The 20069-nt window shown below is 41.9% G+C and overlaps 1 protein-coding gene across 1 annotated transcript in view; it reads right to left on the minus strand.

Annotated features, from left to right (window-relative positions):
• Positions 1-20069, minus strand: part of plxnb1b (plexin b1b) — a 167441-nt gene that overhangs the window by 23081 nt on the left and 124291 nt on the right. Inside the window, exons 19-25 of the mRNA XM_086039802.1 lie at positions 17081-17257; positions 16759-16951; positions 16434-16676; positions 3818-3997; positions 3541-3689; positions 458-558; positions 35-252 (exon numbers count right to left, since the gene is read on the minus strand). Coding sequence (XP_085895928.1) covers positions 35-252; positions 458-558; positions 3541-3689; positions 3818-3997; positions 16434-16676; positions 16759-16951; positions 17081-17257 — 1261 coding nt within the window. The remainder of the gene's footprint in view (positions 1-34; positions 253-457; positions 559-3540; positions 3690-3817; positions 3998-16433; positions 16677-16758; positions 16952-17080; positions 17258-20069) is intronic.

Below are 20069 nucleotides of genomic sequence, written 5' to 3' on the forward strand. Positions count from 1 at the left end.
CTCACCATATAGCTAGTGATGCTGCTTGCAGTACCTTAGTCAGGAAGAGTTTACTGTTGAGAAGGTTCGATAGCTGCACCAGACCCTGCTCCACTGTCTGCCTGCGACACTCCTGAACGTCCAGGTCTCGCCTCAGTGGTGACTCTCGGTGGCCGGGGAAGAAAATGCGTTCGGCATACATCCGGTAATCAAGGAAAGGGATGCCAGAGCCAACTAGGTCACTTGACATGTCCATCATCTCTGTCATCAGGTCTGGGTCAGAAGACGTGGGCAGGAGTGAAAGGTCAGACTATATTTCATCAACGGAGACAAAGACATGTTCCACAAAAGAAATTGCTATATAGCAGTGGGGCGAACGATGAACCACGATATAGCGGGGAACATTGTATGTTTCAAGTGCAAAACACAATACAGTGTTTGCCCTTTTCTTCTAACGTGACTCCTTCGATGGCCTTACCTGTGAACTCCTTCTTGCAACGGTCCCTCACACTGGTTTCAAGGTTTTCAAGTTGGATTTGAACCTTTTTGTAGTCTCTTAAAGCCTGCTTGCTCTTTCTCCTGACAAAGAGAAGAGTGGATAGAGACAAGAGGGCAAAGCAAGTTTCCAAGGGAATAATAGAACTCGAGTCAAGTTGACTCAAGTTGGTTCACTTCACTATGTGGTACAAGTCAGGGTTAAAGCTAAATGGAAACAAGGCCTGAGATTTGCCTGGCCTGACATCACCACTTAGATTATAAACTTCAATGACGATTATTAGATGGCAATTGAATGACAAAAATTACGGGGAAATTAGTTTTAGAAATGAAAATAACATTTTAAATCACATTTCATCATAACCAATAAATATATTTACAAGCACTAAATCATGTGCCTCAATTCTTCACTTTCAAGTCTCAAGCAAGTTCCAGGTCATTATTATGTCTTGAGCAAGTCTAGTCGTAGGTTATCTCTCAAGTCACGTCAAGTCCCACGACAAGTCAAGTTAGTGTATTAAGGCAGTCTTACCTGCAGTATCTCGTATTGATCAAGAGAGACCAATAAGTTCAAATGTGGGTATTATTGGACAATTTATATAACCAGTAAGTATGACACAAGATAATGCACTCCAATTCAGCACCACTTCAGAATCATTTTGCAGTTTAAATATCACAGATTTGGGCCTTGCAGACAGAACCTTTTCACCCTTGCTGTCTTTACGTATCTGCTGTCTGTTCGGTACATGGTTGGGAAGTAATGGAATGCACCGGTGTTATGGAAAATTTCTTGGACCACTTCAGTGACTTTCACATGAAAGGGTAGTCGGAAATATTTTGGTTCCATTTATCTACCCCATTCATGTGGCTGTTCTAGTCAACAATGCTTCTCCATGGGAATCTTTTTTTTATTTTTGACTATTCTCCACACTTGCACAGTCTTCATTTCGTTTTAATGGCAGGTTATCATCCTCAGTAATTGCTTGTCCTGCCACGCTAAAACCATAACTCTGTTGGTATGCCGGGCCACTTTGTCAGGTCGGTGATTAGTGCTCCCCGTTTTTTTTTTTTTTTTTAAGGGTTCCACATCCATGCATGCTCTCAGTAAACACTGATACAGCCTGATAGGATTGTAAAAATTTTCCATGTAGTTTGCGTGACCGTTTCCTGGGAGACGATCAAGTTGAACACCGTGTCCGATATGTTAAAGCAACACCCTGGCTTCCTCTTCATCCACAATCCAGTACTACGCAAGGCTTGGCTTTTTTATATAGCCAGTGAGAAAAGAAAGTGCAAAACATTTGTTCACTTCAGGGACAGACACTGCTTTCCTATGGAATCAGATTTGTGACCCAAAAGATTTTGCGAGTAAACTTTTTGGCTCTCGATGATAATTTCTTGTTTAGGCTCCCTGATTTTTCGGTTACGCTACGTCCTTTCTCGTTTACTTTCCCTTGTTTCTCGTTTACGCTCCCAAGACTTTTGCTTTCGATTTTTGGCACGAACCTAACAGCTGGGCGGGCTTTATGACGAATGCTCCTCATTGCCTTAATTGTTTTGAATGGTATCTCTGTGACCCCGAAAGCTTTTCTGTTACTGTCGTTACTCAATACAGACTCGGGACGAAGATCCAAGATTCAAGCACTTTTATTAGATCATGTAAGCGGGTTTTAAAAATGTACACGCACACAGCGCAAGGTGGTACATTTACACTGGGCTCGCGCTGCTGCTCCGAAAATAACTCTTTCACACTTTAGGCATGACTAAATGATTTCCACTCATGTAAACGTTGCACTAATGTAAAGGTTTGGTTATTCTTGGTTTGAGTGGTTATGTCTGGAGGCTGGAGAGGGACAGAGAAATGACGTCGCAACGTCATTGCTCAATGCACGGTGACACAAGTGTAATAACTCATTCAAATGTCAGAAGGAAACACAAGCGAGCTTGAAGTGCAAGTGAAACCAAACATATTTTTTTCAAGAATATGATCCGTGCAGGCCCAGTAGTCTAAACACGGCATTCTGATTAAACTGCGTTTGTGGAATAAATTTGAGCAGCAAAATCCACCTGTTTTTAGTCATCTCATGTGGCGGCCATTTTGTCACTTCTGTCAACCGAAAATGACATCACAGATGCTCAGGGCTCAGATAACGACCAAGCATGGCTCAGCTTCAGAAAACAGGTGAGGTTTTAACAAACATCAAGAAAATGTGCATGTCACCTCACAGACGTCTTTTTTGTAACCCAACTGTGGGTCCAGCCTTGCTGCTCTACACAAGTTTCCTTTTACACTAAATATTTTTTAGATAATTTTAACAGTATTACAGTGATTTAAAAAAATGTATTTGTATTTATTCATTTTACATGAATGTCATTGAAGTCGCAAGACAAGTACGTTTACAAAGTGTGAGTTCCAATATTTTTGTTTTGGTGTTCTAAACAAAAAAGTACAGATAAGAATACTATTAAGGCACCCGATCGAGAAGCAGTACCGTTAAGAGTAGAAGTAGCTATAAAATCTCATCCATACCCATCGCTAACACTGTATCAAGCCAACTTTAGCTAACTACTGACAGAGTTCACGAGTATTGTAATAATTTGACACATATTCACTGGGCAGAACGCTTCCAGGGTTTTCAAATGACAAACTTTGATGTTATCTGTGATTTGCACTACATACACATAAGTGCGTACAGTATTTACAGCTGAGTAATGCTTTACTCAGTAATGCTGAGTCTTCGCACTCTTCCCGCTCCAGCCGACATACCGTCGTTGTCTGATACGAGAGGTTGTGCCCTTTCCAGCATGCGCTCACATACTGTACTGACATGTTGTATCATGAATTTTATATATGATCTTTAAACAGAACGTAGACAATGAACAGCAATTGATGTCTGTCATTTCTCAAGTGAAGTCAATTACCATGTCTGAAACTCCTAAGTCCAAGTGGAGTCGTCTTTTTTTTTTGTCAAGTCACAAGTCAATCATAAAAATAGTGACTCAATCGCTCTCGTATGTACAGTACTTCATATGTTATAGCTGCCTTCTGCCAATTGAACTACAAACCTGTATACAAGTACGATGATAAGGACAATGAGTGCCACAATGGATGCCCCAACTCCAACTCCAATCTGCGCCTCCAGGGGAAAGGTGGCCAGGCTAAGATTGTCATACTGAACCTTACCCAGGGAGAAGTTTAAGTTTCCCATATGGACCTGGTAAACATAAAACAGTAATTATACCTTCAGAGGCGAATGATATCAAATGTCCCTACTTGACAGGGGATGTGATTTTCATAAGTATTTGAAGTATAATCAAAGTAAGGATTTTATGGAGGACTCACAGTGAATTCGGGCAGGTTGTCAGAACCCTCACGTTTCTTGCCATTAGTTCCCGATGCAGGCTGATGAGGTGGTGGTTCGCAGTACAAATGGTTTCTCGTAAGTGTCTTAACAGCACACACGCCCTCCCCGATTAACACAACAACCTCTTCCTTGCTGATGGCCAGGTCTAGATTTTCTCCCTGAAAAACATATTCTTGATTATAATCCGGGAAGAAAATGGGCTTATGGAAAAAGGGAGGACGGGAACGGAGCTTATAAAAATACTAAACATCTAAACATGAATGGATGGATACACACACACTCATTTTACGAACCAGTTCCCTTCCTACACTGCCGATGTAACACAAATTTCCGCTTATGTCGGATTTTACCGTTAAAGTTGAAATTTACGTCAAACTACTTTGTATAAAAAAATGAAAATACATTGAAATAAAAAGCATAAGATGCTGTACTTAGCATTACTGTTGAGAAATGGATGAAGAAGGAGGAGGAGAGGAGGGCGAAAAAGGCAAAGATACTGCCGGCGCGCAGACACTATCGAGACACTCTGCGCATGCTCAACTGCAAGGAATGCTGGTCTTTGTGGAACAGGATGTGCTGAATGCAGAATAGGGGTGTAACGGTTCACAAAAGTCACGGTTCGGTACATACCTCGGTATGGGGGTCACGGTTCGGTACGGGTTCGGTACAGCAATAAGTCTCAAATGCATAGTTAGTTTTAACAGAGAGCAAGTTACAATTCAATTTTTCAATTTGCTATAAAGCAAAAAACCTTCCGCGTTATAAAAGCATAAAATAGAATAAAAACTTGTGCATTAGGGTTGTTTATAAAAAAAAAAAATAATAATAATAATAATAATAATAACTAGAGAATGCAATTTCTGGAGAAATTCTGTGTGAAGACGCTGAATAAAAGCTGCGGAATTGGAATGATATTGAATTAAGTTGAATGAAGAAGAATGACCTCGAATAATATACAAAAATGCTGAAGGAAAGCAAGAAAAGAGGAAGCAAATAAAACATTAAAGAACAAACTCAGGAAAAAAAGTGAAACAAGGAAGGAATGGCCGGGAATCGAGCCCACAACCTCCAGTTGGGAAATGACCACTCTACCACTGAGCCATGCTGCCTCCAAGGTGAGAATGTGAGTTGTATGAGCTGAATGTTGTGAGTGTGACATTGGGAATTAATTTTTTAATGGGTTTAAGGTTCAATCATTTGAATTTTTGTTGGAATGATACTGAATGAGGTTGAATGACCTCGAATGATATAGAAAATTGCTGAAGGGAAGCAAGAAAAAAGGAAGCAAGGAAACTATGACAGAAGGAAGCCAGGAAAAAACAAGTGAAACAATGAGGGAATGGGTAGGGATCGATCCCACAACCTCCTGGTTGGGAAACGACCACTTTACTACTGAGCCATGCTGCCTCCAATATGGAATTGTGAGTTGAATGAGCTGAATGTTGTGAATGTGCCATTGGGATTTTTTTTTTTTAATGTGTTTAAATGTTGAATAATTTGAATTTTTGGGAGGTAGGAATTGTGGGTCATGTGGAATGTGAGTTGAATGAGATGAATGTTGTTAATTTTAAATTGGAATGGTTTAATTGTCAAGTGTTGAATGTGCCTTTGGGGATGAATGGTGAATTTTGTAATTGTTTTTTTTAAGGTTGAATGATTTGAATTTTGGGGAAGTAGGAATTGTGTGTGATGTGTAATGTGAGTTGAATGAGCTGAATGAAGTTGAATGAGCTAAATGAAGTTGAATGAGCTAAATTAAGTTGAATGGCCTCCTTGAGCGGGAATCGAACTAGCGCAGCAGATGGGGAAGTGTTGAATGTCCCATTGGAAATGAATGGAGTTTTTGGGGGTGAAAAATTGTGAATTTTGGGGAACCGTAAATATTAGGGGCCAAAAAAAATTCCAATGGCATGAATTTTTCGAATAATTTGAAATTCGAACAGGGTGAATCGGATGAAGTATGTGGAAGTAGTAGAACTTTGAATTTGCCATTGGAAATGAATGGGTTTTTTGGGGTAAAAAACAGGGAATTTGGGGGGAACCATAAATGTTAGGGGGGAAAACAAACGGACCCCCGGAAGCCGTGAATTTTTGGAATCCATTAAAGTTGGAATGGCGAGAATCGGGTGAAAACTGTGGAAGTAGAACGCCGAATAAGTGTGAGGGATAAAATATAATCTATAAAAATAATAAAGTTGAAGGCGTACAATAACATATGTGTGAAGGCCTTCGCCTTCACACAACTAGAGCTGCAAGCAGCTATAAAGGGCCCTCGCACCCCTGGCAACGTTGGGTACCGGCACGTCGGGATGCTCGCACATCGGAAATGAATAGTCGGAATTATCACGTGAATCAAATTAAAGCAGCTTTTGTAGTCAATGTGAGTCCAAACTTTAAACTAAATTCAAAATGGCGGACTTGCTCTTAGGTTTAGCATATGGCTCCAAGAGGCTTTTTTGTAGGTCTCTTCCTGGTTCATATACTACCAAATCTTCGTAGATGTAGGTGAAGCGTACAAACGGGGACGCTTTTTAAACTTATTCTAGGGGGCGGTAGCGAGCTATCTTTTAAAGATTGCACAATTGTGTACAAAGTTTCATGAGTTTTCGTGCATGTTTACATTCTCCAAATCAGCATTGTTTTATTGGCAAACTGGGCGTTACCATGGCAACAGCTTTTTGCAAAAAATCTCAAATTTCATGTTTTAACATTATTAAGTCCTAAAACACTCTGAGCAAATATGAGGGCGATCTGGCTAACCTGCCAGGAGAAAAACATGAAAGAATAAAAGATGTTCTTTAGTTAGCCAGTAGGTGGCGCTCCAACTGCGATGAAAAGTTAGTTCGTAGATGTCTTCAGGTGTAGACTCATCAAATGTGTGAAATTTTGACAAGATATTATCATGTGGATCACATTACAGCTGCTTTTAAAGTCAATGTGATGCCGAATTGTAAAGTAAATTCAAAATGGCGGACTTCCTGTTTAGCACATGGCTCCAAGAGACTTTTTGTAGATCTTGACTCCTAGATATATCACAAAATTTTCGTAGACATAGGTACTACTGGGCCTGATTTATAAAAAAGTTCTAGGGGGTGCTAGCGAGCCATTTTTTAAACATTTGCGACCTAAAACAAACAAAAAAAAAAGATGATTTCACCAGGCCTAACGTGTATGCAAAGTTTCGTGAGATTTTATGCATGTTTAGACCGTCAAAATCAGCGTAGTTTTATTTGCGAACTGCCCGTTGCCATGGCGACAGCTTTTAACGAAAAATCACAAATATCGTATTTTAACATCAGGAAGGTCTACAGAGTCTTCCGAGCAATTCTGAGGTCGACCTGGTTAACCTGCGAGGAGAATAAGGTCAAAGAATAAAACATGTACTTCCTTTAGCCAGTAGGCGGCGCTACCACTATGATGAAAAATAAGTTCGGAGATGTCTTCAGGATTCAACTTTTATCAAATGTCAGTAGTGTTTTAGAAGAAATTATCATGTGGGTCAAGTTCCAGCAGCTATTGTAATCAGAGCAAATTCACACTTCAAACTTAATTCAAAATGTCCGACTTCCTGTTTGGTTTAGCATATGGCTCCAAGAGACTTTTTTGTAGGACTTGAACTGTTACATATACCACCAAATGTTCGTCAATCTAGTTAAAAAGTACAATTGAATTTTTAAAATTTTCTAGGGGGCGGTAGTGAGCCATTTTTTTCTTTCAAATTGCACAAAACAATTGTAAAATATTGATGATTTCGCCAGGCCTGATGTATGTGCAACGTTTCGTGAGATTTCGAGCATGTTCAGACCCTCAAAATGAGCGTTGTTTTTTTGGTGAACTGCATGTTGCCATGGCAACAGCTTTTCGCGAAATATCACAAATTTTGTATTTTAATATTAGGAAATCGTAAACACTGTTCCGAGCAAAGATGAGGTGGACCCGGTTAACATGCTAGGATAAAAACAAAGAAAAAAAACATATATTTCCGTCAGCCACTAGTTGGTGCTACCACTACGATGAAAAATAAGTTTGTAGATGTCTTCAGTCCTTGGCTATCATCAAATATGAAAAATTTCGAGAAGTTTGGATGATCTGGGTCAAGATAAAACTATTTATTGTCACGTTTAATAATCAGACTTTGCGGCACCGTCATGGCCACGCCCTTCACCGAAAAGCCACAATATTCGGCGTAGAGCAAGATCAACGTCTTAAGGCCTTTCCTGAGGGTTTTTCAGTCGGATTTGTTCAACGGGCTCCGTGCAGTAAATAGAAATGTAAAAAATGTTGGGGTTTTTTCGCCACTATGTGGCGCTATACGTATAATGGAATATTATCATATAGATGTCTTCAGGTCGCGACTCTTTACGTACAGGTGAAATTTCAGATTTTTTGGAGCATGTGCAGGGGAGTTATTAAGGTTTTTCTCCTGTATGGTGAACGAAAAAAATTACGCCAAATTTGATGCCCCCGCCCTCGAAAACTTAAAGATTTTTTCCAGTTGTTGCCACAGGTCTTAAGATGATACAGCCGAAGTTTGAAGTCAATTGGAATAAACCTCTGGGACATGGGTGCAAAAGTATGCACCCTGTAAATGTGCAAAAATGGTCCAAAATTGGACATTCAAAAATTCATAGGTCACTTCCTGTACACTTTAGACTATGGCTGCAAGGGACTTTTTTGTACATCTCGGGGTGCTACACGTGCCTGCCAATTTTCGTAGGCCTGGAATTCTATTTTGTTTTCCTACTCTAGGTGGCGCTACAGAGCCATTTCGTTTGCGTCGTTTACGGCGACTTTAAAATATCAACATTTTCGCCAGGCCCGATGAGACTGCAAAGTTTGGTGAGTTTTCGTGCATGTTTAGGGGTTCAAAAATCCGATCATTCTGTCGGAAGAAAAATAATAATTTCTACAGAAACAATAGGGACCTCGCAGCGATTGCTGCTCGGGCCCTAATAAGATCAAACACAGGAAAACACCCTTAGTTGTATGGATAGAATGAGGTTGCAGATAAAGTCAGGTAGCACTTGCCAACTAGTAACTCATGCTCCACCACAGCTCTTGTGCGATTGTATATGACAGTGAATTACTAATATGCGCCCGGGATGGAACATTGTAACGGGGCTCCAGCACGTTTGACAAAAGTTTGAAGCCCGGCTCCTCAACTGAAGCATATAGGTGCATAGATGTTGCTATGTATATGCCAATTGCTAATAATATCCTTGGCTCTGTCTGCTTTCACATCTCCACGCGGCTTAAAAATAGCAGGGATAAATTGTTGGTGTTGAGCGGAATTCTTTTTTCGACCCCCGGTAACTGTATCGGAGTGATGCCGTCTTACATGTGTTAGCATGTTTGAAGTGTTACCTGCAACATATCGCACGTAGGTCGAACAACGCTGACACAGTTCTTGTTCGCGCCCCCGCTCGCAACCTGGCACTCTATCGCCGCCGTATGGAAGCCAAAATATATATATACTATATATATACACAATACACTATACCAGTGTTTTTCAAACTCTGGTGCCGCAAGATATTGTCAGGTGTGCCGCGGGAAATGATCTAATTTGTGTGCCTGTGCGGTCTAGCGCCTGGCAACGTAATCATGTAGTTACTACATTGTAGTACTCTTCCATACCAGTAGGTGGTAGCAGCAGCAGCAGGTAGCTAATTGTCTTTGTTTAGAGACAAGCGAATTAGTGACGCATGTTTATCCAAACAGGCCCATGTTTCACACTGATTAAGTATCAATATGAAACATTATAAAATACTATTTTCTTTGTGTTTATTTAATTCCTATTCAGGACGTTATAATGTAACGTCATTCTTCAATGTTAAAAAATGTTTATATAACACTTATATTGTTAAAATAAGCGTTTTTTTTCAATTTCAGATGGTGGTGTGCCGCAGGATTTTTTCAATGAAATAAATGTGCCTTGACTCCCAAAAGTTTGAAAAACACTGCACTATACAAACGGCTGATTTTTATACTGCAGACTGCTCCTGTAGCTCTATGCTTTCTCCTGCACTCGCCATTTTTCTTCAACATTTGTTATCTATTTCTTCGCCGAACAACAAATGTGGCGGTCGCTTGGTTTCAGGTCGCTTGACTTTTTTTCCCCCCGCATCAGACGTATTTGTCGCGTGACTGTGTGCACCGAACCGCGTGTGCACCGAACCGTGTGTGCACTGAACCGTGAAGACAGTACGGGACGAATACAAAAACCGTTACACCCCTAATGCGGAAGTGCGTGGTTTGGCACGACACCCATCGCAAATACACAAGCAGTGGTAAACAAGCTCAGAGACGCAGCACAAAGGTACACTTTTGGAGCGAGGAGGAAACTGGCAGCTTCATTCATGAGCCCGGACACCCTGTGGAGGAAACACATTTCGGACGCTTGCATCCGAGAGCTTGTTCTTTCGATCATGACCCACGGCTCATGACCATAGGTGAGGGTAGGAACGTAGATTAACCGGTAAATCAAGAGCTTTGCCTTTCGGCTCAGCTCCTTCTTCACCACGACAGACCAATACAGAGTCCGCATCACAGCAGATGCTGCACCGATCCGCCTGTCTATCTCCCGTTCCATCCCACCCTCACTCGCGAACAAGACCCCAAGATACTTGAACATCTCCACTTGGGGCAGAATCTCATTTCTGACCTGGAGAGGGCACTCCGCCCTTTTCCGACTGAGGAACCATGGTCTCAGATTTGGAGGTTTTTACAAACATTTATGTCATTATTAAAATCAATTCCCCCGATCAAGATAATTTCTAAACTGTATGATATCATCCAGGTAGGTAAGGAGGGGGGCACACATTGTGAAGGAGAAGTGGAAAAGGGAAAGGAGGATTACTATCACAGGAGAGGAATGGACATATACTGTATGTCAAACACTGTGGACTACGACTGGGTCAAGCATCTGGCGTAAATTTTGCTGGAAGAACACAATGAGATTTTTTGTAACAACAGCACAGAAGAAATATCACAAAACAGGAGATACGTCTTGGAGATGCGGTGATGGTGAGGCCAACCATTTCCACATATTTTGGGAATGTGCTTCTTCCCCTATCTTTTAAATGAATGTCCCTGGGTAATATGGATCTGCCAAGTAGTGATGGGCATGACAGTTCTTTTCAGTGAACTGAATCATTACAATCAATTCATCAATAAGAACCGTTCAAAAGATTCATTCACCGAATCGTTCGCCCCCCTCCCCACCTCCAAAGAAACACACAGCCCACCCACACACGAACACGTCACCTCTCCTCCGTCACGCATGAAGTGAGTTTAAAAAAACAAAAATTACCTATTGTGCTCACCCTGATGTTGCAGTAATTGTAATTTGTGCGTTTGTATTATAATTAATATTACTATCAAAAACGTTATAATGTATATACAGCTGTAATGTATGAACGAGAATGGCAGTACAGTACGCTCACTCACTGAATCCTTGGTTAACGGGAAATGGCAGAACGTTCACGAACGAGTCAGTGACACTAGTTGAAACAAGGCATTCTGGTAAATATTGCATTTGTGGAATAATTAATCCACCCATTTGTACCCTAACCCTAACCATCTCTGGGGGCGGCCATTTTGTCACTTCTGTCGACTGAAAATGACATCACACCTATTCAGGGCTCATGTAACGACCAATCACAGCTATGCAAATTTTCAAGTCATCAATTGTTAGAAAAGAATTTGAATATTTTTAAACAAATGTAATGAAAACAGTATTCAAAAAATAATACATTTTTTTTGTTTTTTGTTGTTCCAAATTATTATGCACAGTAATGTTTGAAGACATTTTATAGATTGATATTGATAGCTTGATTGAAATAAAAAAATATGGGACACATGTAATTGAGGTCTGGGGGACTGAAAGGTATACACCACTATTTTATTTATACTGGTAAGTCCGTTCTCAACTCCGTTTGGCTGACTTGGATGGTGGGCCTGAAATACTGACGAGAACTCACAGATGGACTAAAGCGCTGATGAATGCCCACCTCTGATATATAGTATTCACTGATGTCACGGTATTTTCCGTACTATAAGACGCTACTTTTTTCCTAGGTTTTGAACCATCAATCCATAAATCGAAGTCTACCCTTTTCTTGGAAATGGGCATCACATAGAAAATAAAATAAAAATACATGGGTGGCACACATCTGAGCTATCAGACACTTCCAAACACATGCGCTCTACCGTAGCCAAAACATGACAAAACACACGGTGAGGGTTTTTTTCCCCACACACGGGGAGTTTTTTTTAAACTTGCGATGCGAAAAAGAATGACAAGAATGACATAGATACTCGCCTCAATGTCTTGTGGGACAGAGACCTACTCAAAGCAAGCGTTTCAGCCTGCAGTCAACCTGCTCTCAAAGCCCCCCTTCAGCCCCCTCTCCTCCTCCCCCTTATATCGCCTCTACTTCTCAATGCAGTAGTGTCCCATCATATCGCAGTCTCTGTAATTACAAAATCGCGTTATGTCAAATCGCAATTATATTGCAAATGCAATTAATCCTTCAGCCATAGTATACACTACAGTACACATTAAGTGGCTCGCTTTCTGAGAAGTGAAACACTGCCTGCTGTCAACTTGGAAACCATACCACAAGGCTTCAGAGGCTTTAGGGCTCATTCCTCTTTTTTTTGCAAATGGCTGTGATTGTATATAGAGGAGTTCAGCCTTTATGTTAAAAAATAGTAACCTATTCTACAATCCCATGCGTTCGACCATAGCAGTAGGCTGCGTCACCTTTTTATTACAAACGCCGGTACTTTGTTTAGTGTAAATATCTAGATTAGTTTAGACGACTAAAAGTTTTTAGTAGCTTTGACAATCTGTAGTGATTGAGAAGTACACACAGATTTGGACAGGCAGATGTGCGATATATTGCGTTAGATTGGAGGTTTGGATCCTTCCAACAGCAAGATTGCACTGCTGACTTGAAATTAAGTACTGCCCAGCATGATTTATATTGTACTTGTCAATATATTATATATTAAGACATGCCTCGCGGTATTCATGACAGTGACGGACGGCTGTTGAGACAGACAGGGACGGGACAGGGACTCGCTCCTGCCCGTGTGCCGAATAGCTAGCATACCGCTAGCATACGCACATCGACAATAGCCTAGCCTGGGGCTAGTGCAAAATGCCACCCCATCACAGCGACAACGGCGACAACTCGGACAGCTTGCTGGAAAAAGCAAACAAAACAATTGCTGACCTGAGAGAGGATGTTAGCTGCCTGTCAGAAGAACTCTGGAAAAAAGAGTCAATCGTCTCTTCTTTCACGACCCGATTCCCCCAACTCTCTGCCGTCGTCATGAATAGCGTCATCTCTAGCGGGGCCCTTACGGCGATGGCAACGGAGACGACCGAGGCTCCCCTGATGGACACGGTGAGTTGGGATCCAGCTACCTGTCCGGGGTCATCCTGCTCAACACCAGTGCACGGTGCCACCTGGGTTGAGGCGGTGTCCTGCGGCAGGAGGAGCAGAAAACCACCCCGCCGACCCCAACTGGTACTGAAAAACCGATTTGCCCCACTGGCAAATCATATAATTCTCCTGCTCCAATTACCGCGCTTCCGCGGTCAGAGACGTCTACTGCTGCTTCCGACCCAGGTACTCATTCGGATCCCCCACCACCCACAGCGATGATCTCTGCCAGGAGTTCCGGAGTGGGTAAGTCGTGGTCCGACCGACCGACCGACCGACCGCTCGCGCGTCGGGCTACTGAAGGACGCAGTGTCCCGATACACGAGTGGGCCGCCTCACCGGCGAACTCACCGGTGCCCGCGGCGACACTCACCGGTGCCCGTGGCTACCACCCACCCCCGACAGCATCCTTCTGGGTGACGGGGTCGGGGTTCTCTCCCCGGAGGCCGTGGGTCCTCTGGTGGGTCGTCTGGCGCTCCTTCTCCACATCACCCACTAACCACCGTTATAGTTGGGGACAGCATCATTAGACATACTCATTATTTCCGCTGTTATCCCGGAGCCAAAGTTATGGACATAGTGAACATCTTGCTCGGTGTTCTTGACAATCTACCCATCATCCATATCTCGGCTCATTATCCACGTGGGGACGAACGAGACAGTACGTCGACAGTCAGAGCAGGCTAAGAAAGACTTTCATGCTCTTTTTTCCTTGCTGAGAACGTCCGGGTTGTTAGTCTGGATTAGCGGCATTTTACCGACGCTATCTCGCGGCATCGAGCGCTTTAGTCGTCTTTTGGGCCTGAATACATGGCTCCAGCACACTTGTGGCTACCTTGACTTTGATTTTATTGACAATTTTAACCTATTCTGGAACCGCCAGTCATTTTACCAGCCAGACGGGGTTCATCTGAACTCTCTGGGCAGCTCAATTTTAGCTACAAATATCCACCATGCCATCATAAACTCCACCCCCAACTGACTTCTTTTTACTAATCACTGCACACATTCCTCTTCATCTCCTTCCTCTAACTATTGCAATAACGATCTCACTACCTTCACTAGCTCTCCCTGCAGGCCCCAGTTATCATCACCACCCCCATTGGACAGCTTTTTCATTCAGACAATAACAGGCAGATGCTTCCTACACACTCACAAACAATGTGGTTTTAACAGAGACAACCTTATATATGTCAACACTCATCACCCATACGACAATGAGCGCACGTCCAGCACAAACATTTACCTGGCTGTGCTGAACGTGCGCTCACTTCAAAACAAAACTTTTATTATAAATGACTTGATTTTAGACAATAACCTACAAGGTATTCTCTTATCTGAGACATGGCTTGCTACAGATGCTCCAGTTGTTCTCACTGAGGCTTGCCCTCCGAATTTTGTTTTTTTATTTTCTACTAGAGATGAAAAAAGATGAGGTGGGACTGCATCAACTTTTAAAAATAGTCTTATCTCAAAAGAGATCATTTTTAACAGATATTTATTATTTGAACACCATGCATTTGTTTTTAGCAGTCCCCCTATTATCTGTGTCACTATTTACAGACCTCCCCATCGTTCCACTTCTTTTATTAATGAGTTTTCAGATTTTTTATCGATTTTATATTCCACTTATAGCAGAATTTTAATAACCGGCGATTTTAATATACATGTTGACGACATCTCGGACCCACTCTCCAGAGAATTTTTAAATCTTTTAAACTGTATTGATTTTAAACAGCATGTTTCACAGCCAACTCACAACAGAGGTCACACCCTAGACCTGGTCGTAACCTACGGGCTGTCTGTCGGTGTGTCCTCTGTTGTTGACTTGGCTGTGTCGGACCATTTTTGCGTGTATTTTAACATCGCTTGTTTCAATCATCAGGCAGCACCGATGAGAACAGTGAGGAAACGCTACCTATCTTCTGAAGTGGCTACAAATTTTATCGAGATTTTAAAGAGCACTCCTGCTGACATTTTACCTGCACCATGGGATTTTATTGTTGACAATTTCGATTTTAAGGTACTTTTATTAGTTTATACATGTCTTAATGGTCATCTTATTTATCTGACTTGATTTTACCATACCAACCCTCGCGGATCCTGAGGTCCTCTGGCGCCGGCCTTTTAATTATTCCTAGGGTGAGGACCAAAACAAAACATTCAGCCATTTTGGTCCTCAACTTTGGAATAGCCTGCCAGAGGACGTCAGGTCTGCAGAGACCGTTGATATTTTTAAGGGGAAGCTCAAGACATAATTTTTTATTTTTGGCCTTTAAATAATAGTTCTTAGTCTCTTACTATTTTCATCCAATCTTATTGTTTTATAGTTCTTAGCTTCTTTTATCGCTTTGTCTTTCTAGCTTCGTTGTCATTTTCCTTTAGCTCCATCTAGGTTTTACCTGCAATGTTTCCTCAAGGGGGGCCTCCGCGCTATACTTAGGGGCTGCCCCGGTTGTCGTGGCACGGGGGTCTTTGAGGTGGTGGTGCTACCCGTGGCCATGGGCTGTCATCCCACTCAGCGTGGACGAGCTCCCCTTGGGTACTCTTTCCTCATATGGTTTCTCTGTGCCCTGCCATGTCTCTTTTTAAGGTTATATGTGTGTACATTTGTGTATGTGTGTGTGAGGGAGTGAGTGAGTACAAGTGTGCTTGTGGTTGTCTGTCTTTGTGTATACTGCGAGGGAGGGAGGGAAGGTGGGAGCGGGTTCTCTTTTTATGCTGTATTTTGATGTTTTTGATGTACAGCACTTTTAGTTGCATCGTGTGTGTGAAAAGTGCTATATAAATAAAATTTGATTTGATTTGATTTGATAGTTCATCCATCTTACTAGATAGTGACCAAACATTGCTCAGAATTATGAAGGTCAGCAGTGGTCTATTGCCCCTTGTCCTGAGCTGCTTCCCCACTCCTCCAATGAATGCAATTCATAATGTGCAAAGCAATCACTAATGAGCAGTGAATAAAAAATGAATGAAAGTTGCACCAATCACAAGTTTGACTTCGGACCTCAGCTATTTCTAGCACATTGGATCGCTATCAGCAGTAAGGTACTTGGTATACTGTATGTTGTTACAAATAACTTGCTATGAATAAATAGATACAGTATGCCTCATTATATTTAACTTCAAGTTATCTGACCTCTAGCTGGATGAAGCTGCCAGGGTTGTAGCGATATGCCTTCAGAGGGTCCTGCTGATTCAGCGGGCGCAGGACAGGATTGGGCTCATAGCTGAAGGCTTGCGGGTTCACAGTGTTGACATCAAAGCGCAGGTTGTCCAGAAGAAACTCCACAGTGACCTTTGACCCCCAAACAGAGGAGTCCACCATAGGGGATCGACACAGGATGAGGGATGAGGAATTCACCTCGCAATGTTCTGTGAACTGATACATTGCAAAAAGACAAAATTAAGGTTATGTTTTACTTGAAAACCGCCCACCGCCCCCCGCCCCCACACCCACACACCTGTTTGACAGAGCAGAGCAGATCTCTAGGACAAACGGGGTCGGGACCCATTTTGGCAGAACTGCTTCTACGCTTTTTCCTTCTGCTACTTCTAGTTTTCTGGATGGACTCATAGGGAGACACAGTCACAACCATCTGGGGTTCTTGCACTACATCCAGGTTGTGGCCTGACACATAAATCAGTCGACCACCACTAAACAGGAGAACAATAATGTCAAATTGCCATCTCTTCCAATGATGGAAATGAGTGAAAATGAACAGCTTGTAAGGGGAAAAAGTTAACGTGGAGTGACTGACTTTATTACAGTATTTTTAGACTTACCTCAGGAAGCTCTTAGCTGGCTTGGCATGGGTGATATTGGGGTTGTGAGTGTAGTGGTAAGATGAATTGTGGAGGTTGCGTTGGCTGCGGCCATAAAGCAGAGTGACCTGATGATTTCCTGTCTTGTTGCTGCGACCTGTCACACATTGAAGACTGGAGTTTTGAACCTCTGACACCCTAAGGAGGAGAGACACAGGATACTCGATTGATTCTCTCCGCTGTAGCACCAATAACACTCACCATTTTACAACGAATTTGCGTGTTTGTGTGTGCCTCACATGCAGTGATGGGAGCAACAGTATGTTGCTTTTTTCAGTAACGGGTATTCTACCCAATCTACCGTATTTTGGGATGATAGGGCGCACTGAAAATTTAAGGATTTTAAGTGCGGTCAAAAATCGACAGTGCACAATCCGGGGCGCCTCGTGTGGACGGATATCGGATGTTTTCAGTTTGTCATCTTTAATTCAAATTTAATGTTTGCATTCTCATCCGCTTCTAATCGTTAGCAAGGGTCCATGTTTTCATCATAACGGCACTAGAACTACTTTGTGTTTACGCGTCTAAGAATCATGGAAAATGTAGTCCTACTAGCCTAATGCTGTGGTCAGACTGAACGCAAGCAGAGTGTTTCTGGCAGCGTGTTTCCAATGTTACAATGTGGGACCGCTAGATAAGTGTCACATCCAGCTTGCAATAGCTGCCGTAAACGAGCAAAAAAGGTTGGATCATGGTGAGTGCATTTACTTATTTATAGCTATTATGCTGTCAACCCAGAGAGCATTAATAATTAGCCAAAGTAATAACACAACTTTTTTTTCCGTCTGCCGGAGGACCCCCTCCTCTTCTCTGCTCAAGGAACTCCTCATGTAGTTACATGGCGCACAAAAGAGACAAGCTGCGCCACCCATAATAAATGGACTTCACTTATATAGCACTTGTATCTCCAGCATCTGGTGTCCAAAGCGCTTTAGAAATTCTCATATTCACCCATTCATTACACATTCATACACCAATAATAGCCTAAATCGATTAAATTATTTTTTTTTCAATCATGATAATGGTAATTTTTATGAATGAGAGTGAGGGGTCGCGGCCAGAACGCGCACACACACACACACACGCACACACACACACGCCCACACACGCACACGCATGCAAACGCACTCCCCCCACACACGCACACGCGCACAACCTGATAAACCGTGTTAAAAAGACATGACAAGGCACAGAGAATCCATGAGGAAAGGGTACCCATATAAACATATAAATGCAGGTATTGGTCTCATTATTTAAAAAAAATTTGTTCTTAAAATCAGAATTGGCTAATTCTGTGTCCAAAAAGCACAGAGGCTATGCAGCTGCATATCCGGCCATGAAAATGATCATAACCTGCTCAATATTGCATTACAGTAGATCTCACAATAATGCCTCTGTGCACATTTTCTACTAGTGACGTTTAAATAAATAAACGGGAACTAGTTTTCTTAAAGTTTAATTTCTATGTAGTCTATAAAATATAAATAATCTAGTGTAGAAAGAAACTGTAAAATATTTTTCTCACTTCCCCACATGTGCAAGTGTTTAGCCATGTTTAAAATGTTATTTTCTTAGCAAGCATATCACAGCATTTTGGATTAACACACACATTTTCTAAAATTTGAAGTTTTTTTGTTAGTTTTAATTTTGCTGCTTTTGCTGATTTTCGGTTTTGTCGAGGTATCGTTTCGGTACCGGTATCGAGATATTTTATACAGGTATAGTATCGAGGGCCAAAATTTTGGTACCATGAAAACACTACGCCACCCATTGTGAAACTTTTTGCTGCAATCGAAGGCTTTTTACTGCCATGACCATAACGCAACTGGAAACTGGATTCTATGCTAACGGACCACATTCTATCGCCATAGTTAAAAAGATATTATTTGCAGAGCTGGGCATCGCCTAACAGCCACCAAGTTCCCATCTGCATATTTAAATGACCCACGTGGTCCCAGTCCGTCCCTCGTTGGCGACAGCCAATCGGTGTCGAGGGCGTAATCTTCTCGTCACACGCAGGCGCCACACAAGCAGACATGTCGCCAAACAAAGAAAAAAATCAAACAAAAACGACTGACACACACACACAGCGTGGTGATCGGTGAAAAAAAAACCAATATGGGACATGTCACTGCGTGTCTGGGACCACAAGGTACACAACACTGTTTATTTATTTATTTTTTTACCTTACTTGGCCTCATGTCAGGAATGCGGCACCTACGTGGTACAGGTTAAGTCCATTCTCGAAGCCGCTTGGCTGACTCAGACCGACTGGGATCACGTGGGTTGATTAAATATGCAGACAGGAACTCGGTGGCAGTTAGGCGATGCCCAGCTCTGATTATTTGCTTATAAAAGCACATGCACGTCAACTTCCGTTATATGAAGCCATACTAGAAGACCAGCTCAGCAACATGTTGCTGGCGGCAACGTTCCAATCGGGTAGGGAATGTGTAATGAAAATAATAATAATAATTAATTTGATTTGTTTAGTGTTTTTTTGGACACTCAAAGACATGTTACAAAATAAAGGACTAAGCACTCTAAACAAAAACAACCAGGGTCAAGATACAAGTAAAGCAACGTTATAGCATTAAAGAAAAGACAGTTTAAGCAGGTAAGATTTGAGGAGACATTTGAAGTTAAGTTAAATAAATCATAACTTGGTCATTCACTTAACTTTTTTTTCCCAACACCAAATTGTGTGCTATAAATACAGAACATGCATCATTGATTTTTTGATTTTTTTTTTTGGTGACGTCCACGAACATACTGTAATTCATATCTATGGTGCCCAGAATGTATTGGGGGGCGCAATGCATTTAATTAACTCATTCACTGTCTGACATTTTCAGACCCTCTTTTACCCTAATGTTTGAAAATAATTGAAAAAAAAATTAAATAAATTCCTGGGATTGAATGGCTGGAGATGTTTGCTTGTCTCTGTCCC

The sequence above is a fragment of the Filicampus tigris genome, chromosome 9 (genome assembly GCF_054856515.1).
Source record: "Filicampus tigris isolate MCC_2025a chromosome 9, RoL_Ftig_1.0, whole genome shotgun sequence".
NCBI lineage: Eukaryota > Metazoa > Chordata > Actinopteri > Syngnathiformes > Syngnathidae > Filicampus > Filicampus tigris.